Source organism: Hippocampus zosterae, chromosome 7, assembly GCF_025434085.1.
Source record: "Hippocampus zosterae strain Florida chromosome 7, ASM2543408v3, whole genome shotgun sequence".
NCBI classification, from domain to species: Eukaryota; Metazoa; Chordata; class Actinopteri; order Syngnathiformes; family Syngnathidae; genus Hippocampus; species Hippocampus zosterae.
This window is the reverse complement of record NC_067457.1, coordinates 1048969-1071858: the sequence shown is the minus strand read 5'-3', so window position 1 is coordinate 1071858 and position 22890 is coordinate 1048969. Positions and strand designations below refer to the sequence as shown.

Sequence of the window (22890 nt, the reverse complement as noted above, 5' to 3'; positions counted from 1 at the left end):
GCAATAAATTATTTGTGGACGTCTGCGCCATATTGGATGTGGCAGCTCTTCCCCTAAACTTGAATCACGATTCCTAGTTTATCAAGAGAGCACTTTTCAGAGGGAGGAATCACAAAGTGCTTTGCATAGTTAAAATGCAATCACAAACCTAATGCCTCTGTCAAATTTCATTATTAAATAATTTAGAAAGGCCAGCCGTCACCAAAGACCACGCGAGTAGCGTGAGAGTAATTCCAAAAATAGTTCACAAGTGGCGGCACATTGTGATATTCCAGGTATGTTGTAGAAGTAATTATTGGAAAATGTAAACATGTATAGGGATTGTTTAAAAGGGTTGCATGGTGATATCTGTTTCTTAACTTGTGAAATCATTGTTGATACACATCTATGTGCATATAGATGAATACCATTAATTATTGATTTGTTATTTCATAATTGCATATGAAACTGCCATCGCTTCACATTAATCAGTGTCCAAGAATAAGCTTTCTATGAAAAAGATTGTTGACCCCTGATAGACTGTATGCCAAAACGTTTTAGACGTAGTTGAGAAACAACAAATTCAACACTTTTCTTTTCTGCACGAACCACCTCCAATATGGCGTACGACTCAGTGTTCGGCGGGGCCTGAACGTATGTTATCTGTGTTACCCGGTTGTCACCGCCCATTCAGTTGTTGTTGAGTTGATTCCGTCACACGCGGAGGCGACCACTTTTCATTTTGTTTCTCTTCCTGTTCGAACCAAATCTTTGTCAAGCTGACAGCGATCACCATGAGGCCGTACGCTCATAAGCCTTGGTGAATCTACAGCATTTTCTTTAGAAAAAGCGTGTGGAACAACAGCGACAATGAAGCTGCTCCATAGAGATATTGAAAAAGATAATGCCGGGTGAGTGAGATGCCTGGCAAGCTAACGTAGCTTGCAGGTGTAGCTAGCTTATTTTTACAGCTGTTGACCACGTGCCGCTTGCCAGCACGTTTGTTGACATTTGGTAACGAAAATAACACATCTACGGAGAGGGAAGATGTTGATTCTCATGCAAAAACCAGGCTGTTGGACGTCTCGCCAGCTAGCATATTAACTTAACTGTAAACAAACCAAATGCTGAAGGGATGCTATATAAATTGCGTTTACTGACTCTTGCAGTCAGGTGACTCTGATTCCCGAGGAAGCAGAAGATATGTGGCACACCTACAACCTGCTGCAACAGGGGGACAGTTTGAGAGCATCCACCATAAGGTACACTGTACAAACATTTGTATACCGCAAGTTGTGACGCAAACGGCTGGATTTGCAGGTCCCAGTTACCAATTCCAATGTATTGCCTATATCACATGGATATATTTTCAAATATTTTTACTTACTCTGTCCTTGTCAGGTAACATGTGAAACAAACCTCATCTGCAGACGTCCAAATTTGACATTTTGCTTCAATGTTTTATGGAAATCGAATTACTCACGTTATTTGATTAATTGTCGCAGCCTTAGATCAGGGTGGCGTCATCAGCTGGAGTTGGGTTGGCCGCAAAGTCTGCACTGCCATTTTTTTCTGACCCCGCAGAAAAGTACAGACGGAATCCACTACCGGAAGCGTGGGCAGCTCCAGGGTGCGGACGACTTTGACGTTATGCGTGGAGACCATCGACTTTGACACACAGGCCTGCCAGCTCAGAGTCAAGGGCACCAACATCGAGGAGAACCAGTATGTCAAGGTCAGCAGCGCTAATGAACAGATTTCCTCCAGACATGTCAAAAGTCGCCTTAAGAAGGAAGCGTCCTTTTTGCTTAGCGAAACACCAATATTCATATTTTTTCAGTACATAAATGTTATGGTGTACTTATGTGGTGTTCTTCACTCATCAGATGGGGGCGTACCACACTATTGAGCTGGAGCTGAACAGGAAGTTCACACTTGCTAAAAAGAGCTGGGACAGTGTTGTGTTGGCCAGAATCGGTAAGCGGCTCCTGCGTGTTCTCAATGTTGAAAATGTAACTTTGGCACAATACGACCGTCGTGTGGACCGCGCCGCAGACGAGGCGTGCGACCCCACGCAGAAAGCGGACGTGGCCGCGGTGGTGATGCAGGAGGGTCTGGCCAACCTGGTGCTGGTGACCCCCGCCATGACACTTCTGCGGGCCAAAGTGGAGCTCACCATTCCTCGCAAGCGAAGGGGAAGCTGCACCCAGCATGAAAAGGTGCGTCTGTGTTTCCGTTTTTTTTTTGTTTTTGTTTTTTTAACGCACGCATTACATGTATGCGAGGTCCGTTGGCATCTCCTCACAGGCTCTGGAAAGGTTCTACGATGCTGTCATGCAGGCCATACTTCGCCACGTTAATTTTGATGGTGAGACTTTTCTTCTGTTTCGCTACTCACCAAACATTCGGGACAAGTGCATTTTAGCTTCATCTCAATTTTTTTGGTGAGTATTGTGATCTTAAAGTGGTTGCTTTTTACTCAGTGGTGAAATGCATCCTGGTAGCCAGTCCGGGTTTCGTGAAGGACCAGTTCATGACATATCTCTATAAAGAGGCTGTGCGACATGACAACAAGGTGCTGCTGGAGAACCGACCCAAATTCATGATGGTCCACTCGTCATCCGGTCACAAGTACTCACTCAAAGGTAAAAAGGGGCAGTCTTATAAGAGCTGAGCATTGGCAGGTTTTACATGGGAGCGTATTGTGTGTCGTAATAGAAAAGAAATATGGACATGCATATATTCTTTATCCTCTGAGAAGACGGGCTGCATCTTACAGAGAAGCTGTGACGGCTCAATGTGCATTTGTGTATTATGCTGCCCCCATGTGGCTGTAATACCGCTTGTTGTTTTGCAGAAATCCTCTCCGACCCCACAGTGACAAACAGGCTGTCAGATACCAAGGTGACAGTCTTTTGTTTCAATAATATACTGTGTGGAGATTACCGGTAAACTTTTTTTTCAATGCGATTCTTTGAATTCCAGGCTGCCGGAGAGGTGAAAGCCCTGGAGGACTTCTACAAGATGCTCCAACATGAACCGAATAGAGCTTTTTATGGGTAAGCATGAGTAGATCGTGTTGCTTTTTGACCGTTGTTGCGTTTAGTGACAAACTTGCGCTCCCTCACAGACTCGCTCATGTGGAACAGGCTGCCGACGCCCTTGCCGTTGACACTCTCTTGGTCAGCGATAAGCTTTTCAGGTAAATAACATACACTGGTGTTTCTCAACCTTCACAGGGCCACATTTTATGTCCCCCCAAATATATCTTGTCTTGCCACACAAACAAAAGTCTCAGCAAAATTCTATACAGTAAAATAAGGATAATTTTATCTCGATTTACTCACAAATGTAGTCGGTGTGAATTCTGTGCTCACTGCTCGTTATGGCGTCCTGCAGGCACCAGGACGTGCCCACCAGGGCGCGCTACGTTCACCTGGTGGACAAAGTGAGAGACAGCGGTGGCATAGTCAGGTAAGCCTGAAAAAAAAATGAAGTATGCGTTTGAGATAATTTGTTGATTTAAAAAAAAGATATATATATGTATATATCCCCCCCACATGCAGAATATTCTCAAGCCTTCACGTCTCTGGTGAACGTAAGTTGAAGCACCAAGTCATCCGTCAAAAAACAAAAGTAGCTACATTCACTAGCCACAATATTAGTTGCACATGCATGCAGTGTACAGGCAAGTCTGAATTTAATTCTGCTTTACATATTGTCCCAATTGGCAAAAAATGTCTCACGGCAGTTTACATCAGGAATTTATCCTGCGCATTTATTGCAAATGCTTCATTGTGACTATCTGGCACATGTATGCAAGGGCTGGAAAAACTTTGGTGCCAGTTAAGTTTGTCAGCAAATCACAATCAAGCGTCAGCTGTTTTACTTTTTTAGAACTGACTCAACTGAGCGGAGTGGCGGCCATCTTGCGGTTTCCCATTGCCGACATTTCGGAGGGCGAAGACGACAGCAGCTCAGAAGATGACTGAGTAGAAACATATGGCTGATTAAAAAAAAAACTGATCGGCTGTTGTATTTATTACCACCAGATACAATTTTCCATCTCTCCTCCCAAAGTACATCGACAAGAAAAGATGTAAAAATATACTTTATTATGCCATTTTTAAAAAATAAATTGACCGCTGCATTTCAACAACCTACTGTACAAATCCAGTAAGATGGATTTTTACATGTACAATGGAATTCACATTAGAAGAGCTCCCCGTTCGTGCCAACAGGGCTAAAGTGCTTTTTTTTTTACCCTTACATACTGTTAAGGGCTTACTTTTGGCCCAGGCCAAGATATTTTGAACAAAATATAAGCTACAGGTCTTTAAATTTAACAACCTGTCTATCAATGGATGATTAATCGTTATATTTTATTTAAGATTCTCACCAATATTGTCAAAATTGGTCAAGTTCCTCTCAACTCGTATTGAAGGGTTAAACTCGATTCTTCTCTCTGCTGCCTCAAAGTCAAATCTATCAACCCAGCTTGTTGAATGGGTTGGTTGGGGGTTCACTCTGCAGGACACTGGTAGTCCTTGATCCAGGTCAGATCCTCCAGCGTTCCCCAGTGGAGGTAAATGATGGAGCAGATAACCATGACGTGCATGATCTGGTGACTGTTACCCCAGTTGTCAAAGAGGCCTGGGACGAAGCGCTCAGGAATCTGGATCACGTTGACGAGCCCCCCCAGCACGGCCAAAGAGTCCATGATAACGAAGAGGCGCAGCGAGTCGGGGCTGCCCGCCCCGCCGCCATACACGCGGAACAGGAAGAGGCTGAAGCGGAACATGACCTGCCACACAAAGGCCCGCAGGCGCAGGACGTTGGTGCGAGCCGTGGTGGCGCAGTAGATGCCGTAGGCCGACAGGAAGATGTAAACCAGCAGGGCGGCCTGCTGCACCGTCGGGAAGCAAAGGAGCGTGATGTGGATGATGGGAAGTGCGCCTAGGGACAAGGAAGGGCGGGTCATGAGATTTCTCATTTTTAGTTTTTCCATTTGGGCTTTTAAAAATGGAAGGGCTATAGTTACCATCACAATGCTATTGTCATTTACTCATTTGTTAGCATTTAGCTATACAAATTTATGATTTGGTTTGAATAGTGCCATTCCGTTTTATGTTCTTGAGATCTTTTTTTTGACAAGGTGTCAAATACGCACCCAGCGTGTTCACCAAGCACACGCCAAACATGTCCAGCGAGAGCAGAGTGTCGTACACGTGCTCCCCGCCAACGTGGTTCATGAACACGTGGTAGACCACCGAGCCCACCGTGGGGCTGAGGCAGGCCAGGTAGTGGACCACGCCGATCCAGATGCTATCTACCTCCCTCCATGGGATGCTGAAGGGCAGCAGCACCAGAAACAGGAAGAAGGGGATACCTGGGGAGGACAGAGGTTTGAACAGTGGCGATCACCGGGCACATGCGGAGAGGAACCTGCTCGCGCTCACTAACCTTTGCTTCCCCTACTTCAACAGTGTTTGATTTAATCAATTTAAGGGATGATCAATGAGAAAATGGGGCATGGAATTGATACTTCCAGCGGTTACGCACCTGGAGATGTTTTAGACCAGGACATACAAATGGAAAGAGATACTGCCACGCCCCCCCCCCCCCAAAAAAAAGAAATAAAAATAAAATATGTATAATTTATACACATTTTTCAAAATGCTAATCCATATAAAACATTTATTCCTGCAAGCAAAATATCCGTACCCACTGATGTTACACTTTTTATGTTCTTTTTCTTTTAGAAAGCTTTTTAATATCCAAGTTGTTGGTTAAAAAAAAAAAAAAAAAACTAAAGTCACTATATGTTCGTTATGCAGGCTACTTTTTCTTTGGTATTCAATGTCGATTTTATTGTCAATTGCTTTAATGTTCTAATTGTGAAGCACATTGAGTTACATTGTGTACGAAATGCCCCCCCCAACATGTGTATCTGCTCTTCAACTTGACCGGGTACTTTAGCCACCTGAGCGCATTTCCATGCTCATCTGTTCAAGACCCAGTTAGCAAGTGGGATATTTCCAAGGCAGGGATTCCTTGGGCAGATTACAGCTAATCCCATATCCTCATTACACACTCTTGTCATGTCAGCTTTGAAAAGTAGCCAGAAGTGAGAGTACAGCAGACATCTGCGACTTTGTACGACACCACCTGGAAGATCTTGCAGCTAGTCTAAGGATAGTATAAGCACAGTGGTGTTGAAACATGCAAAAGAGAAAAAAAAAAGTCACTTACCATGACTGTAGATATTGCCGAGCTCATTGTGCATGTAAAAGAGACTCCGCACACACTCGTGAGCAGTGGACACAGGCCGGTAGCCCGTCAGGACGTATTTGTTAAACTGAAGATGTGAAGGAGTTTTGGTGAAGTCCAACAGCCGCGGCCTCGGGCGAACCATCCTGAGCACTCGGCCGTAGGGCTGGCATCCTACACCGGGCCTCGCCGCGGCCCTCCGCCGGCCATCCCGCAGCTCAGGTGGAAGGACGAGCGCCCTGTACTTCCCATCAGGTTGGAGACGCACACTCGCGGCCAATCAGCGCACGCTTCTTATTCTTAAGGATAAAGCTGCGCTAATCCTCAAAAAGGCCACGCGCGTTTGGAGCCGGCTCTTATGTTTGGCATGTGCTTTCTGCGCGGCGTCACATTTGTGCATTATCAGGAACAACCACTCGAAGCATTTTAGTTTTTCTTTCCAAGCAACATTAATTAGAAAGCATTTTTTGGCGTTGTATGGAAATGGATCTATGTGAGGCATGGTTGACTGATTCAAATACACTAACACGCCAAGGTCTGTACAGTGAACACGTAAGCGCAGAATATAAAGCTGTTGCTCAGAGGTATATTTTTATAAAAAATAATACAGATAATATGGCAACTCAATCCATAAAAAAAAGTCGAACAATATAAAGGAGTAAATAAAATTATACAATCTGCAAGTGAGGACAACTATTGTACAATGACACAGAGGAATGAAGTGATGACAGCAGCGTTAACCTGCGTGGAAGAAGACAGATGAATATTTTTACGTTTTTATATTTAGAAGTCAACTCTTACCTTGGTAGCCACCGTTTCCAAAGAAGCCAGTTAGGTCATATTTTGCGTTCTTTGATCCTGAAGGCAAGTGTCAAAAATTAGTTTTTTGTTTTGTTTTAAACCAATTGAATTTGTGTCTCTTGCCTTGAGGGTGAAATTGCAGTTTGAGGTGCTGCTGGATGTTAAGCTGCCGCGGGATCTGCGCTGGGTCGTCGGGCTGTTCTGACCCTTGGGCGGCAGCCCGCCCGTCCGCCTCCGAATTGAAGGCGAGGTTGCCAGTGCCCGGGAGGTCTGAAGATAGGTCGTCTGTTTGCGCTGGTGTGAAGACTGAGTCGGGCGACGAGGGAGTGGGTGCCGCTGGAAGTGAAATGACTGGGGAAGGGGGAAAAGGGGATTTTTCTATCATCTTTGAACATTAGGTACACAAACTTGGAAACATACCTTCTGGCTGCAGTTTGCTTCCACTTATGTAACCCACATTTTCTGAAAGAAAGAAAAAATTAACCGAGTGATGCACTTGTCTGCAGCCCCCGCGCCCCCAAAAACGTTGCACGTTCCAGAGAGCCCAAGACTTGCTTATTGCCACAGTAACTTAAAGAAAAAACAATCTAGCACACATGTGACCAATTCCCACTTACCATATTTATTACTCGCGATGCCCTCGCCCACTCGCGACAGGTTTGGATCGCCTCCCGCTGAGAGGAAAAGAAGACCAAAAATCACCACAAAATGAAGTCCTTACAAAAATCGAAAACCGTTTCCTGAGTGGAGGGCGTGCCGTTGGCGTTCTCAGCTGTACCTGGCTGGGGTTCATAAGGTGAACCTGTTTAAGATCAAGAGAAATTCTGTCATTTACACTTTCCCTATAAGTTGCACACCAAGATCAGCAAAGTTTCTCTTAAATTTCAGCTACAGACAGAGACAGAGGGAGTGAGAGACACACAGAGAGCATGTTCTGCTCTACCTGATCGGCTGTCAGAAGGAGCTTGCAGAGGCTGGCTCTGGTGAAGTGGCAGATTATCCACTAAAAAGATTCAAATTGAACAAGTCAACAAACGGCCTTAAGAAGTCATGTAGCAAATGCTAAAACCACAACAACAAACCATGTTTCCCGGCAGGCTTCCCTTCACCTCCGAGGCCTTGTGACCCATAGGAACCGTCAACACCACCTTGGCAATCATATAAAAACTTGTTCAAATTAAAAATCGACCCCCCCACCGCTCACCCCCCCATAAAATGCTATTTGAAGGTTCTCACCATAGTTCACATTTGGTCCAAATCCAAGAAGACCCGAGTGATAAGGTAAAGCCGCATGACCTGAGGAGGAACACATACAAATTAGCAACAAGCAGCACAATAAGAAGAATTGTCCCGTTTTTATTGGCTCGTTTCCTGGATTGGATGATAAACGTTTTCACCGTATTGTCCGGCACCAGGAGACCTCATCTGAGGGTCAAACCCAACAGGTTGCACTTCGTGGGGTATTCTTCCATAACCTGCACAGGGAACAGCCATCAGGACATTTTTTTTATGTCTGTGCCAAAACTGGACTCACCATATTTGCCAGCAAGATGTCCATTACTGCCGAGACGTAGATGGTGTCCAATATTGGTGATGCCGCCATACCCTGACCAGAGAGGATACAGTTACAGGCCCAGGTGAGCCATTCCTAATGTATTTAATGGCTCATCAAACTACTTAAAATGGGGGTGGGGGGGACCCAACAACAATCCAGCACAATTGTGTATTTAGCAAGGTTAAGAAGATTCGTGCCATTTATCAGATTGACGGCACTGTGTGAGCCAGGCCCTCAATAATCATCTCAACTATCAATTTCCACCACATCTGTTTTTGAATCAATTCAAATGATGTATCTTTCCAACTGACACGTCACAAACTAACGCCATCGAAAAGACCGTGCGCCTCCTGAACTGCGGGTTTTTACATTTCAAATTTCATAATTACCTCCACCGTTATTGGCTGGCTGGAGGCCGCCACCAAACTGCAAGCCGCCGATGCCTGGAGCAACAGAAGAAATGGTTGACAAACCAATACGTTCTTAAAAGGCAAAAAAAAAAAAACAGATTTGGAATGACCAAGAAGAAAAAAAACTCACCATACTTGGCATTTGCTTTCTCAGGACCCATGCCCGGCTGACCCCCGTAAGGTAAACCCTCCATTCCTGGCGCAGGTGGGGGGAAATGTTTTTTTTTTGGGGGGGGGGGGGTCTTGACTAAACTACACCAAAGAAAAAAAAAAGTACCTAAAAAGATTCAACATACCAGCGTACACCGGGGGTTGTTTTCCGTTCGGACCGAGGCCGGCTTGCTGTGGCTCAGGCTGATTTGCATCTGCAGAAATCAACATTTCAGTGATTATCACAGGAGACTGATGGAACCCCTAAAATGAATTTTTAAAAACTGTTCATCTATGTCAGTGACAGGCAGAACAATAAATCCTATTCCACTAAGATGGAAGGTAAAAGAGTCAACTTGAGTGGTCAGTCTCATCCAACTTAACCTCACATTAAATTCTGCTCTTTATTCGGCATCATCTTACCATCAACTCCGGCTGGAGCGCCATTGTAAGGCACCTGCACAGCGCCACCTGCAAGTTGAGCATTAAAAAAAAATATGTATACATTTTTAAAATGAAATTCTCCAAAGTGACATCTGATTAGGATCCAAATTCACCCACCTGATTTTGCATCAATTGTCGGAACCAAGTGGCCAAGATCTGGAAAAAGTTTAATACCATTCATACCTTTGTTTTAATAACACGTCATGTTCACGGGTGAGCTGGAGCATATATCCCAACTGGTGGAGATACACACACAGTACTCCGTTTGTCTATAAGATTTGACGACTTGGTTTAAAAATCATATTTAAAATGTCGACCTGGGTAAGAGCTTCCCTTGACATAGGCACCTCCTCCAAGGCTGGCTCCGGGCCTGTAAACTGAGGAAGTGCAATGAAAACATTAACCCTTGGCGAAATGGTGCTAAGTGTCAGTGAAATGCTTCTGAGCTAAGGGAATAGCGTACTCACTTGGCTGTTGGGGTACGCCTGCGTTTGGATATCCGAGGCCAAAGCACGCGCACAAAAGTATGAATGAGTTGGCACATTTGTCATTATCGGTTTTTGTTAAGTTGATCTTACCGGCGCCATATCCAGTATTTGGTCCAGCATAGCCTGCAGGTCCAGAAGCTTTTCAAAACATAGATGTGCAGTTGAAAATGTATTGTCAATTTAAGAGTCGAGACGGACGTAAAAATTTGATTTACCGGAATTGGCGCCCAATCGGTTTGGACCAACTGCTCCGTAACCTGATAAATAGAGGCCAAGCTTGCAAGTTTCATTTGTTGTCTGTGAGCCCAAATGAAAGAACCCAGTCATTAGTACACAAGTACCTTTGGTGTTGCTGCCCGCCGACACGCCAGCTCCTACAATACAACGGATATAAATATACATAAGTTAAATTCAAATCAGACCCATTTTCGTGATATTTAAAACATATGGCAAAAATGTGACAAAGAACTTTCACCTACAAATGGTAAGTGATCACATCACGAGGTTAATCCTACTGGACGTCTTAATTTGCTTAATTGTTTTTACCTGGTCGAGGTATTTTCATCCACTGTCCATTTGGAGTCCCTGGGCTACAATCTACAAGAAAAGCGCATTTATCTTTAAAAAAAAAAAAAAAAAAAAACGTTAGCCAACAAATGCACATTGATCTCCACACGCTATGGGGGTCATAATGAATTTTACATGCAAACTAGAATTTTACCAGGTTTGCCTGGTTCAGGTCTGTGTTCCTTGGATATTGAAGCCCCTCCTCCATTCTCTAAAATTCAGGACGGATTAGAAACTTAGTGTGCTTATATTTAGTCATATTGTTTGCGTAACATCATGGATGCAAACGACACACTCGAGTCACGTCTTGGGGCTTCCGTGTCATTTATTCGAGACAAGAGTTTCTTGGTACTTGCCTTGGGGAGGGGTAACAGGTCTACCACCTGCAGGGTTATTGTGCGGCCCCGCTTCATAAGAGGGGGGCGTCAGACTTTTGTCCAGTAGTCTCGTGAGCGCCGACCCAGGAGAGAATTCAGGACCGAGCTTGGGCTCTTGGGGCAGATATGACGGCGTAGCCTGCGGCTGCATGAAGTTTTTCCCTTGGGGCACAGGCAAGGGCAGTTTCTGGTATTGGTCTTTGGTGACCAGAACGAGCCGCCCGCTAGTGGGCTCAGGTGCCGGAAGCGTGCCACCTTCGATGATTGGTCGCTGAGGTGAGGCGCCCTCCTGGAGTGTTGAGCTTGGTTGTCGAGGTGACGGAACATCACCTTTAAGTCCTTTGTCATTAGGGGCACCTGGCATTTTTGGACCTTTTCCATACGGCGTGTGGCCAAAACCTGAGACGCAAGCGAAAATCATGTTCATATTTACTGCAAAAATCAGGGTGGCGATGTCACAGCAGTTTGTGCTAATGTGTCATTTTGTTTATGTAACGTCGGTTTAAGAGTATGTACAACAGAGAGAACTCCTACCCTGCAGAAGTGACATAGGCCCAACGCCTTTAGAGGCCTGAGGTGGCGAGCCAGGTCCTCCTCCTCCATATCCTGCGTTAAGTGGTTTACATTTATCATAATACCAAGATTGTGGACTAAATGTGCAACTTGTTCCCGATTTCTACAAACACACCATTGAGTTTACTTCCCACCCCTCCGAGCGCTGCACCATTTCCAGGGCCTGAAGAAAAGCGTAACAACAAATGAGATGTTGCAAAGCGAGTGCTTTCCTGTTCACATTCAAAGGATGTCACCATTGGGTTTGGTTCCATATCCTTTTGTGACTCCGGCTCCATATCCTGAAAAGCAAACAAGCATGAACGCACCATTCCTGAACCGATGGTATCACAGATTAGCCAAGTGTGATCCACTACCATTAGGTTTGGCTCCACTCGGCACAAGTCCGGCCGCATAACCTTGATTTAAAATAAAATAAAAAATACAGAAAATGGGGGATCTACATGGAAATTATACTGAGTGATACACAATTTCACAACATGTTTTTGAGATGGCGGTACCTCTTCTGTTCACTCCGTATCCTGAAAAACAATTGAATTTACTCATAACTATACTTGCATTCAACAGGCATTTTGAAGGGACAATCCGAGACTCACCGTTGGGCTTCGCACCATCATTCCCATGTGGAATATTGCCATATTCTGGAGGAGGAGGGGTGCAAGTAAGATGACAGACCTATGACTATAGTCATTCTTGAAGCAAACATGCACACATTCGGACTGTGGGAGGAAGACAGTGTAATCACCAAATCTACCTGGTTGGACAGGATAGTTTGTGCCACTATTGGGGTGTCCATAACCTTCAGAATCAACCACAAAACAAAAATCCATCATGCGGCCGATATGTTTTGATTAAAAATAAAAAAACTTCTCTCACTGAAATGAATGGCAGTGCCATTAATCTGTTACACCACGGAATTACTGCTACCAAGTGAGCGCATGCTGCGAGTTCACCTTTTTTTCCCAACAGTGAAGATGCTCCAACCTGATTTGGGTCCTTTGATCCCTCCGCTTCCATATCGAGGTCCCAGGCTCATTCCAGCACTGCCATGACCACCAGTGTAGCCTAAGAATACACACAAATGTATCGTCTTTACATCAGTATCTGGCAGGGGAGGTCTCCGAGGACCGACTTTGACTCACCACCCATTGGTTGTGCACCATAACCATTATATGGCGTGCCCATGCCATGGTTCCTGGCAAGCTGCGGCACCCCCGCACCAGCACCTTATTGACAATCAATTACAAGTAAAACGCTGACCTCAAAAGAAAACAGTGCAAGTGTGTCATCACCTGCTCCGTAGTACGGCTGGCCGTATCCTTTGACGGGTTTACGTCCAGCACTCCCCAGGCCTGTGAAGGAGAATATGCAATGCAAAAGATGCCAAATAAGGCCAGCCTTAAAATCAGGTTTGGTTTTCCAAACTTTACCATTGTTTCCAGCTCCATTTGGTCGACCAGCTTTTGCTCCATATCCTAATAAAGAGTAATAGCAATAATGTGTATTATGGAGGTCAGGGAAGATCGCTTTAGTCAGTAACCCTTTGATTTTATTGATGTTTTACTGGCATCATAAATCATTGTATTAACAATTTGTTGGTCTCTCAAGGTGAACCTCAACTTCCGGGACATTAAGGGAGTATTTTGCCAATATTTTCCACTGGCCCAGTCCAGTCCACACAGCAACATTTGATTACCATAACCTTGATTGGCAAGTCCGCTGTACGCATGACCTACAAATAAATGTTTTATTTTCTCAAAACGCAGTACTGTACAGTGAGCAGGGAGGGAATTTGATTTCCCTGCTGTCAATCACACCAACTACTAATACATTATACAGTCTCGGGCCGTGACACTCAGTGGTCACTCACCATTTGGCCCGACTCCATTTCCAGCAAGAGCTCCAGTTGCACGACCATAACCTAAGAGAACCTTAAACGTGATTTATTTAGTCCAAACACATGGCATTAATTGCTCAAATCCGATGACGCACCCTTCATCTGGCCTTTGATTCCAGTTTGGGGACCAGCAGCAGGACCTCCATAACCTTGAGACATCAAGAGTTTTCATGAATGACAGAAGGCGGCCGCCAAAATCTCTGTCTCCTCATCTAAAATGACCGTTGCCTTTATTTCCTCGTCCAGCAAATGTGCCGACGTGAGCTCTGTAGCCTGTAATGAGAATTTTTGACATCAAAACATTGTAGGAGAGCACCTACAGTGGGAATTTTGAAGGGAAGCATACCGTTGCCTTTCGTTGGATGTTTGTTGGTGGGCCCAGAATGGCGACCATAGCCTGTAACAATGATAGACCGACATTTATTTTTTTTAAAGTCCCACTGCAATTGGATCAAATCTATGTCACCAACTGAGTGTTTCAGTAAAATGCATTTCTATAGTTGGGAAGTAAGAAATATGGACCAGTGTAATGATAACTTTTGAGTTTCTTGCACTCTGAAAAGTGGCTCCATTCACTTGTGAATTGGTCAAAGTTTTTACGACGCATGTTCAGTATGTTTACTACCTTGTCGCCACATTCCTTGAAATCTCCCTGCAACGTAGCCTGAAAAAGAAGTCGGAATGTGTCGATTATTCAAAAGCAGCCCCCCAAATAAAATCTAAGAAAAAGAAAGAAACCTTTGGTTCCCACGTCAGTGGCCATCCCGGCAGCTCCTCCATAGCCTTCAATTGGAGCAAAACGCCAAACTAAGGTGAGCTTCATCTCATCTCCGATTGACGTCATGTCACTTTTATTTACCGTTCACTCACCGGTTCCTTCACCGTTACGGTATCCAGGATATCCATTCTGGGCAGCCATTGGTGAACCTACACCTTAGAAAAAGAAAATGATCGTCATGCACCTGTGCCAAGGACGTCAGCTGAACTGGTTTGCGATATTAACGCTAAACCTTTTGTAGGCCTCAGTGTTCTTGCAGCGCCTCCACCATTGTGCACTCTTCTTCCTACAAGAGAAGGCCATTATTTGCTGTGAATGTGCAATGTACAGAGGGATCTTTTTTTTGGGGGGGGGCTATAATACACGCTGACAGACTCACCGTTGAAGTGTGCTTCATGGCCATTAGGTAGTGCAGACAATCCTGCACCATAACCTTCAAGAAAGTATATTTTTAAGCAACAATTCGATTAAGCCATCGTGTCTCCATTTATCTTTGATGGAAAATGTTAGCCATGACTTTTAAAATGATCAGTGATTGATATGAAACTTTACTGGAATTAAAAAAAAAAAAAAAAAAAAAAAAATCAACCGGTGCGCAACCGAGAACCACATCGGGCTAATTCAATTTTATTCGACGTCAAAGCAGCGACTGGGCACGGGCAGGAAAACCACTTGTAAACTCGCAGCGGGATGTTAAATTTAGACCGCTGCTGCCACCGAAGCTCGACTCGTCTCCGATTCCGCACGGCCGCGCGGGCAACGGAACCTATGACTGAAGGACAACGTGGCTACGGTTGCCAAGATTTCCGGTTAACACCACGGTTTGAAATTTTACAGGCAAACCAAAGTCTTTGAAAAATAAATTTATCTCCACTCGGAGCAAGTTACATCATTCGTGGTACAAGGCCGCAACAAGCACGCTGGCAGAGGACCATGGTGTGAGTCGATTTAAAAATAAAATACAATTACAAGAATGCAAATTTGCATCAGCGCTCATCACAGCAGATTGCGTTGACCTGGCCTACTGAATTATTTGCTTTGGGTAAATTCTTTTATTGCACTTTTAAATCATGAAACCGAGGGCAACAAAAAAAAATTGCCTTGCAAAATAAAAGCAAGTATTTTATTGACATTCAACACAAAAATAAATAGGTCTCCACTTTCACATTGCAAATTGTAAATTTTGAGCATTTGTCCCACTCCTTTCCCCCCCTCAAAAAGTGTTAAAATGATTTATCAAGCAAAAATAACAGCAATAAATTCAATAATCAATCACTGCACCTCTAAACAGCTAGGTTTGAAATTGTGAAGATCGTCAAGATAACTAGTTAGACTACCGCCATTTTTTTCGCCCCTATTTGCAGGAGATTTTGAGTTTTATGACTTCAGTGCAACTCACCCCCAGTCTGCGCACTCCGCACCAGCCACAGGATCAGCACACTCTGAAACACCAAGCGTCCACCCATGCTGGACCTGGAGGGGGAAAAGGCTTGAAGGTACTTTGTTTTTTTTTTTTAATTTTCACCCCAAAAGAGGAGAATGGTCTGAAGATGACGAGTGTGCAACAAAGCTTGATGTGAGGGTCTCATATACACTCTGGCCTCAAGTGCTCCTCCTCCAGCCCCCCCCACACATCACCCCCAGAATCCACACGGGCGTTGTAAGCACATACATGCAAAGTGACCAATTAGGCACTTTAAGTACATTTACACTGAAGAGAAAGTTAAAGCAAAGAGAGAGTTTTTGGACAGTGACCGATGATGACCTCTGCATGACATCCTTCATGGATGTCGAGATGATAAAAAGCATCTTTGAAATAGTTCAGGCGGGCGTTTTCTTCGAAGGGTGATGGATGCCGACTCTCAATAAAAGGGGTACTTAATCTGGATGTAGAGTCAGTGTTCGTATTTTGAGTCAAGGGACTCAGGACAGATGATTACAAGTTCAGTCTTATCCTGGTTAAGTTGCAGAGAATTCTCTCCCATCCATCGGACTGGCTTCATCAGGAGAGACGGATGTACAACTGCACGGCGTCAACGTAGCTGGGGAAATTTAATGAGGCCGCCAAGAGAAAGCATACTTTGTAAATTAAACAATAAAAAGGACCTAAAAGGCACACCGTACTGTATGTTACGTCAAAGACCCTTGAGGAACATGCATCTAAAATTTACCGTAACTTCAAAGATGTCAAGTGTTACAAGCGCTCCTGCAATTTCTTCATTAAAATGTCCTAATTACCGTAATGTCAAATTGTACCGTACTGTGCATGCATCTGAACAGATTTAACTTTTGGTTGGGGCAAAAGGAAACAATGTTGCAAATTTAAACAACATCGCTATGAAAATTTAAAAGTAAAAAGATATATTCAATGAACCATACCTAGCCCCGAACAGATGGGTCTCCACGGAAACCATGAGGGACAGCTTTGAGTTTCCATGATGTCACGAACATCACTCGACTTGGGTGCCCCCACTTGCACGTTTTAAAGCAAGCAAAATGAAAGGGCAACTAAAAAGGAGGAAAACATCTCACCTTTAACTTAAATTCCTCACTCGAAGCCCAACTCCTCATCTTATGAGGTCAAGGAAAGGTTAACGTCTCACCTCCTGGTCCGCCCAGACCTCTCACATAACTTGGCTTCTGCACAAACTGTCAGCACTTCAATTACCAAATCGCAAAGTGTTAAAAAAAAAAAAAAGACTTCACATGGTTACAGCTGTCATTTTGGCATGTTGACCAGTCATTCAAAAATCAGTCTACTTTTTTTTATGCAGGTTATCGAATGAGGGAAAAAAAAAAAGTGGAATGCAGCCTCAAACTGTAAAAGCATCTGAGGAAACATTTCCAAAGAATTTGGCCATTATGTCACAATAAGTTGGGAAACATGTTTTCCTGCTTCCAATTAACAATCTACAATACTTTTTGGTCTAGTGGTCCTTTGTCCGATAAAAGTTCTCATGTCCCGCTCCCTCTTGAGGAATGTCGCAGATGGGCGTCGCAGCAAAGGACGCCAACTTGTTTGTTTGAAAGTAAACACGTTTATAAACAAGCGCGGTAAAATCTGGACTGTCCCCATTTGCAGCTTCCCTCGCCAAAAATAAATCAAGCCGTTAATCATTTTGAACATAGTTTTTTTTTATTTATATTGCTAGTGCTGTACAAGTGTGACATTTAAATCATCCTTGTTCCCAAACCAAAGCTCACATCAAATAGACAACTCGTACTTTTTTTTTTTACAAAAACACCCCCTGCATGGCTGTAATGTGCATGGGCCACATTATAACTGAGTGATTGCTATAACTGTACAATCAAATATTCCTACACAATACTGAACTTGTGATCCAACAAAATTTGATTGAAATACACAAACAGGGACAAACAGCAAACTTGTATTTCTGACTTTATAAGCCAAACCGCTTGAGACAAAAGAGTGACCCAAAAAAAACCCCAAACAGTTTCTGGGTGTGCACAAATGAGTGATGTAGGAGGGGGAAGAAATCAAATTCAAAATGGATACATTACATTGAAGCTTTTTAACCCACAACAAGCTTCTAAGTGCAAGTTCAGCCTTTGCTCGGTATCACATGGCCATGCGCAGTCGTGCTCAGGACGGAAGCGCCAGGCCTCCTGTCGCAGACCTAAATAAAACATTTAGGGGTTTAGCTCGGGTTGTTAGACCATGTGCGGTATTAGGCTGGTTCGAGGAAGGCCCGATTGAAACTCGTTTGATATGAAAGAGGACTTACTCCATGTTGCTTTTGAGCTGGTGCACCGTGCGCTTGTCCAAGTAGCGGCAGAAGAGCGTCAGCAGGTTGGTGGGCAGGAGGAGCGGCTCCACCAGAGAACACTGGGAAAGCTGCCCCGCCACCTGGAATATTGTGTCCGTCCTGAAACCACAGCAACAAAAAAAGGAAGATGCGTCTGAAGTGAACTCCTTGCAAGGAGCAACAAGCTGGAAGCGGTACCATTTCTCAAAGTCACCGATGCTGGGCTCCAGAGGAACACCGGAGGACAACAATTTTTCCCCGTGGGACAGTAGAGCGTAAAGCAGCGAGATCCCAAACTGAAAGAAGGGTTGGGGGAGGGGGGGGGGGGAAAGCACTCGCAACCGTGAGCAAAAATCATTTTGAAGCATTGTGAACAGAAAGCCTAATTCTGAACTGTCAGCATTCATACAAGCAGGCAAAGACCTTGTTCTGGCACACCAGTGAGAGACATTCATTCGTGGAGAGGTTCTCCGACGAGGTCAGAACTCTGAGGATCCCAATCAGCTCACTGAAGTACAGGCCTCCGATCAGATTTCGCAGAGGAGGGTAGAGGACTGGGAGGTTCTAAACACCAAAAAACGCAGAAACTCAGAAATGTCAGAAGAATGAGAAGACGCCGCAAACAGACGCTTACCTCTTCGGTGTCTCTGCTCATCAGCGTTGGAAGGTTGGAGGCGACGATCCTCAGGATGGTTACGGCCGAATCGTGTTTCAAGAACGGCAAGAGGCGGGCAAGAAGCTTTTTGCCCTTGGAGACCGCCAGGAAAGGAAGAAATTCGCCTTCCGAATTCCTTTTATAATAAAAACACCCACAGATGAATTTAGCCAATAAAACCAATTAAAAAAAAAAAAAAGTAAAATATGTTTAGATACATTTGAGGCCCACTGAACCTCATGAAATGCGTGTATAATTTTGAGAACAAATTTACTCCGTTTTGGAAGAAGAACGTAACAATATGCGGAAAAAGCAAAATCCAGTGAATGCTTTCTGAGCAACTCAGATTCACTCACAGCAAATTACTTTGTATGGTGGGGGTGGGGGGGAATATATATTGATGGTTATTTTAGGATTTTTTTTTCTATTTTGAAGAAGGTATTTTAAAAAAGTGGGGGGTGTTGACGCTGAAGTGCCCCGCCCATGTCGTCATCTCAAGTGCGAGGACAACCGGGTCATTTCAGTTACTCACAGGACATCATGGTGCTGCATCCTGCAGAAGATGTGCTCCACTTTCCTCTGGGTTTTTTCCATCAAACTTGTCTCCTCGGCCTCGGACAGCAGGGGGGCTTTGGTCCGATTCGACTCTTCCACCTCTAACAGAACTACATACAGCTGCGTGGAAAGAAGAGAAGTGAACCCGACGGTGGAAGCGGAGGAGAAAAGATGAAAAAGACAGATGTCCAACACACATTTTCAATTTCGCTCAGAAGTTCTAATCGTTGGTGTCTTGTGTCCTTTTGCTCCTGCAATTGAAGCCGTCAGCGAGGGAAAAATTTAAAAAAAACATGAACAATATGGTGGCAAAAATCGTTATTACCTCGAGTGGACCCTGAGCTTGAACCGCGTGAACAGCCCCGATGGCGCGGCGAGGAGAATAACAAGTGGACACCGCCACTTGACCCAGGGAGCCTTCGATGTGCACCACTGCGAGGTCAAAACCACGAGGAACAGCTGAACTTTATTTGGTTCATCAGAAGGCACTTTGAAATGGTGGCCTTGGGAAGACGGCGAGCGTAACCTGGTGCGTAGGTGTCCGTTTTTGTGATGTAAGGAGTGGTGAGTTTGGGGGGCTCCCGCTTGCTCCTGATGCCCAGCTCCTCCTCTGCCATCTTGGCTTCCACTCGTCTGTAATACTCCTAAAAACACCACACGGAAGCAAATATAAACGCGGATAGTAAAGGCCTGGCTCAATTTTTCCATACCTGATAGTAGTAATCGTCAAGGTACGGATTCTCACTCTGCAGCTGGATCATCTGAAGCCGGATTATCCATTCCTTCTCCTTGGCTGTCATCAGATTACAATAAGGATCCCACCCGTCCGGTTTTCTACGGAAGGTGCGTAATTACGCCCAATAAAAAGTACAGCCGACATTTTATTCCGTCAGATTCAACAAGGGACGACTCCGCACCTCTGGAATGTGCGTTGTTTTTGGTTAAGTGCGCGTTTATGCTGCGGGTGGAGCTGGGTGACTGGGCCAGGGTATCTGCAAACACCCGTAAAGGAATTCATCTTAAAAACAAAATTATAGATTCAATTTGCTCATGCATCAATTCCCAAAATGGGAATTTTACCATGGTCGAATGCACGTTTTCCCAGTCACAAACCTGAAATGTTGCACTGGATTAGATGAGGGACTGTAGAAGGGGGACGGCCTTGGCGAGTTGGGGCCAAAACGAAGCTGCATCATTTTGGGAGCGAGTGGCTGCGGGGTGAAAGGGCACGGCCGGTTTGGGGGGTACCCAAATCCTCCCGTCTGATCAGAAAAATAAAAGAAGAATCCATCCACGGGGGGGGGGGGCAAACAATTTGCATTCCCTGAATGCATGCGAGTGCATACCTGATTGTAACACTGCCTCTGGGTTAATGGCTGACGGGAGAAAGGGGGACCCGACATCATGGGCACCTACAACGAAAAAAAAAAAAAATATGACACCGTTTTTTCAAGCAGTAATTGATCATTCAATTATCCAATTGCTAGATCTGAAAATGTATTACAAATAATTCATCTTTGTTCAAATCTCTATGCCAGCGAGGTAATGTGACGAGTAGAACAGTTGCATGTATCTATGTCAAAAGGTTCAGAAACATTCAAATTCTACCTTCTGGTACTCTTCAAATTTTATTATTTTTTTTACATACGGTTTCTAAAATTATCAAGACATTTAGGGGTAGAGATAAAAAATAATTATCCACCTGTGAAGGGCTTCTCAGACCAAACTGCCGCCTTGAATGGGGCCCCCACAGTTCCCCTCCCCTCCTGCCCCTGAAGGAGGAGGCGACGGGATCCAGGAAGTTGGAGGTCAGGTGTTGGCCTCCGTGGCTCTCAATAACACACACTATAGCGCTGTCCTAAGACACAGAACCGCATAATGTAAGACTGCAAGTCTTGACATGCCCGGACTTCACTCATCTCAACCTGAAGTATCGATCCCGACACTCTTCTGGTCTTGCTGTATGACGGTTCCATCCACTGCAGGAACAAAAGAAAGCCTCTAAAAATCATTTGTAACATAAAGTCATGAAGAAAAGTCCACTTACGTCCTCAGAGGGATGACGAGCCATGACATTTCCACAGTCCACGATAGCGCTGTCCAGGCTCTGGAGTTGTTTAAAAAAAAAAAAAAAACAGGTGAGCTGACAAAAAGTCAAAAGGCCAATGCAAACATCACCTTAAGGCTGGGCCGCCACTCCACAATTCTCATCACAGCGGGGTCTTCGAAGATATGAGCCGTGCCCAGCCCCCTCCTGAGCCCTTGCCCTCTGCTTCGCTGCATGTAATGGGGCACCCGTACAGAAGGAGAGAGCAAGCTGTGAGGCGGCGGAGGTCTGAGGTTAGGCAGCGGCGTGGGGGGTCGAGGCGGCTGGTCCCCAAACTCAATGAGAGTGCTGTTGGGCCCATTTGGGGTAGCCTGTGTGTCTTCGTCTGTCATGAACAAAACAGAACACAATTTGTTAAACCATGCCAATTTTCCTTTCCAAGATGTTATTGAAGCCGACAGTGAAATGGAACTTCAATTTCCACCTCCAGTGAGGTTATGTGCACAACCTCCATTTTTAAAATAATGACACTTTTCCTTTTTCATAAATGTGTTATTTTGGATGTGGGCAAACCTATATGCTGAAGGGCCATATTGAAGCCAACATGATTTTGAAACACGACCCAATATGTTTTGATTTATTGTTGCATTGAGAGGGTAAAAACACACACACACACCCATGCCGAAAGTCTCATCATTATGGATGTTGATCTCTTCATCCTCCTCCTCCATGACCTGCAAGAGGCCACATTCCATGCTAGTCTCGGCCTCCTCTTCACTCCACTCTTCTCCATTTTCAGGCCACTGAGGCTGCAGCGACTCTTCAACTTCTTCGGCCATCTGGATGACAATATACAAGCACGTGGTAATGGTCTCTCAAGACATTCTAGACAAGTGCAGCCTTTGCGAACTGAAAATTCGTTAAGGCCAACTCAACTTCGATTCTGAAAACACATTTGTAGCATTCAGCATTTTGTTTAACAATGAGCCATTTCCTGTGTGTACAATTAATTGATTAATTTACACTTTTGGGTCTTATAAATGGGTCACATAAGCCTACAGTGAAGGCCCAGCAACCAAATTCATGGCGCGATACAGCATTGAACGACAGCGAACATGGCGTAACTAATCAAACCAAAAAAACGAGGGAACGTCTTCGTTAGCTAAACCTGATGAAAAGCCGCCTTAAATGTTCTTCACTTACTTTCGTTTGCTCTGAATCATTCATGATGTATTTTTAGTCTCGTTAAAGGTCATCCAAGTTTCCCTGCTGTTAGCAAGTCACTGAATCTTATTTATGTTTAATAAAACGCACCTGGGCGTGAGGGAACGCAACGCGCCAAAATTACTTCTTCGATTTTGTTTCAGTAGGCAGAGGGCGACATCTGGTGGTCAGAATTAGCGTTTCCCAGGCTCATTTGAACGGACGATTTATTAGGTACACCGATACCAACCTCAAGTTCCTACTTTTCTCCCACCCCATTGATTGTCACGAAAAATTGTATACAGTTGTTTTCATTCGCCTCGACAAATGTTATAACATATTTTTGGGGCGCACGTTCAGAGATTAATAATTGT

The 22890-nt window shown here is 44.5% G+C and overlaps 6 protein-coding genes across 9 annotated transcripts; 1 reads left to right on the top strand and 5 right to left on the bottom strand.

The window, feature by feature from the left end:
* Positions 1-667: 667 nt before the first annotated feature.
* pelo (pelota mRNA surveillance and ribosome rescue factor) lies at positions 668-4020 on the top strand. 2 transcript variants are annotated; one of them, XM_052072090.1, is made up of 13 exons: positions 671-890; positions 1149-1241; positions 1564-1714; positions 1866-1956; positions 2035-2198; positions 2287-2347; positions 2463-2624; positions 2837-2883; positions 2965-3038; positions 3110-3181; positions 3379-3453; positions 3546-3577; positions 3877-4020. In XM_052072090.1, the coding sequence occupies exons 1-13, from the start codon at positions 850-852 to the stop codon at positions 3969-3971; spliced, it is 1158 nt and encodes a 385-aa protein (XP_051928050.1). In that variant the 5' UTR covers positions 671-849; the 3' UTR covers positions 3972-4020. The 2 variants fall into 2 exon arrangements, with proteins under 2 accessions (XP_051928051.1, XP_051928050.1); XM_052072091.1 differs by lacking the exon at positions 1149-1241 and having other exon boundaries at positions 668-890.
* Positions 4021-4072: 52 nt separating this feature from the next.
* On the bottom strand, positions 4073-6544 carry LOC127604798 (progestin and adipoQ receptor family member 4-like). Its single transcript, XM_052072098.1, has 3 exons — positions 6232-6544; positions 5150-5368; positions 4073-4935 (listed from the first exon to the last, which is right to left on the bottom strand). Exons 1-3 carry the CDS (start codon positions 6392-6394, stop codon positions 4502-4504), a joined length of 816 nt encoding a protein of 271 aa, XP_051928058.1. The 5' UTR covers positions 6395-6544; the 3' UTR covers positions 4073-4501.
* A 283-nt stretch (positions 6545-6827) lies between these two features.
* Positions 6828-8695, bottom strand: LOC127604799 (uncharacterized). 2 transcript variants are annotated; one of them, XM_052072099.1, is made up of 10 exons: positions 8585-8695; positions 8448-8525; positions 8287-8346; positions 8133-8198; positions 7994-8053; positions 7808-7852; positions 7668-7724; positions 7471-7512; positions 7051-7401; positions 6828-6990 (listed from the first exon to the last, which is right to left on the bottom strand). In XM_052072099.1, exons 2-9 carry the CDS (start codon positions 8473-8475, stop codon positions 7121-7123), a joined length of 639 nt encoding a protein of 212 aa, XP_051928059.1. In that variant the 5' UTR covers positions 8476-8525; positions 8585-8695; the 3' UTR covers positions 6828-6990; positions 7051-7120. The 2 variants fall into 2 exon arrangements, with proteins under 2 accessions (XP_051928059.1, XP_051928060.1); XM_052072100.1 differs by having other exon boundaries at positions 7829-7852; positions 8585-8693.
* Positions 8696-8868: 173 nt separating this feature from the next.
* LOC127605091 (basic salivary proline-rich protein 2-like) lies at positions 8869-11439 on the bottom strand. The gene is made up of 11 exons (XM_052072678.1): positions 11021-11439; positions 10819-10875; positions 10644-10694; positions 10439-10471; positions 10313-10354; positions 10077-10235; positions 9727-9986; positions 9589-9636; positions 9312-9380; positions 9146-9211; positions 8869-9048 (listed from the first exon to the last, which is right to left on the bottom strand). Exons 1-7 carry the CDS (start codon positions 11403-11405, stop codon positions 9901-9903), a joined length of 813 nt encoding a protein of 270 aa, XP_051928638.1. The 5' UTR covers positions 11406-11439; the 3' UTR covers positions 8869-9048; positions 9146-9211; positions 9312-9380; positions 9589-9636; positions 9727-9900.
* A 104-nt stretch (positions 11440-11543) lies between these two features.
* On the bottom strand, positions 11544-15869 carry LOC127604938 (spidroin-1-like). Its single transcript, XM_052072365.1, has 21 exons — positions 15689-15869; positions 14669-14722; positions 14522-14575; positions 14382-14444; positions 14250-14294; positions 14137-14175; positions 13858-13908; positions 13740-13784; positions 13607-13660; positions 13485-13535; positions 13045-13089; positions 12907-12966; positions 12757-12840; positions 12599-12679; positions 12369-12413; positions 12211-12255; positions 12115-12135; positions 11971-12012; positions 11851-11895; positions 11730-11777; positions 11544-11647 (listed from the first exon to the last, which is right to left on the bottom strand). Exons 1-21 carry the CDS (start codon positions 15753-15755, stop codon positions 11544-11546), a joined length of 1143 nt encoding a protein of 380 aa, XP_051928325.1. The 5' UTR covers positions 15756-15869.
* Positions 15870-17444: 1575 nt separating this feature from the next.
* On the bottom strand, positions 17445-22617 carry patl2 (PAT1 homolog 2). Of its 2 annotated transcripts, none has more exons than XM_052069594.1 (19): positions 22517-22617; positions 21990-22152; positions 21445-21698; positions 21314-21373; positions 21192-21245; positions 20969-21124; positions 20613-20678; positions 20380-20477; positions 20184-20258; positions 19977-20100; positions 19793-19910; positions 19592-19698; positions 19464-19517; positions 19244-19386; positions 18691-18847; positions 18480-18620; positions 18255-18352; positions 18036-18176; positions 17445-17927 (listed from the first exon to the last, which is right to left on the bottom strand). In XM_052069594.1, exons 1-19 carry the CDS (start codon positions 22538-22540, stop codon positions 17894-17896), a joined length of 2067 nt encoding a protein of 688 aa, XP_051925554.1. In that variant the 5' UTR covers positions 22541-22617; the 3' UTR covers positions 17445-17893. The 2 variants fall into 2 exon arrangements, with proteins under 2 accessions (XP_051925554.1, XP_051925553.1); XM_052069593.1 differs by having other exon boundaries at positions 17446-17927; positions 20380-20528.
* Between the last annotated feature and the right edge of the window lie 273 nt (positions 22618-22890).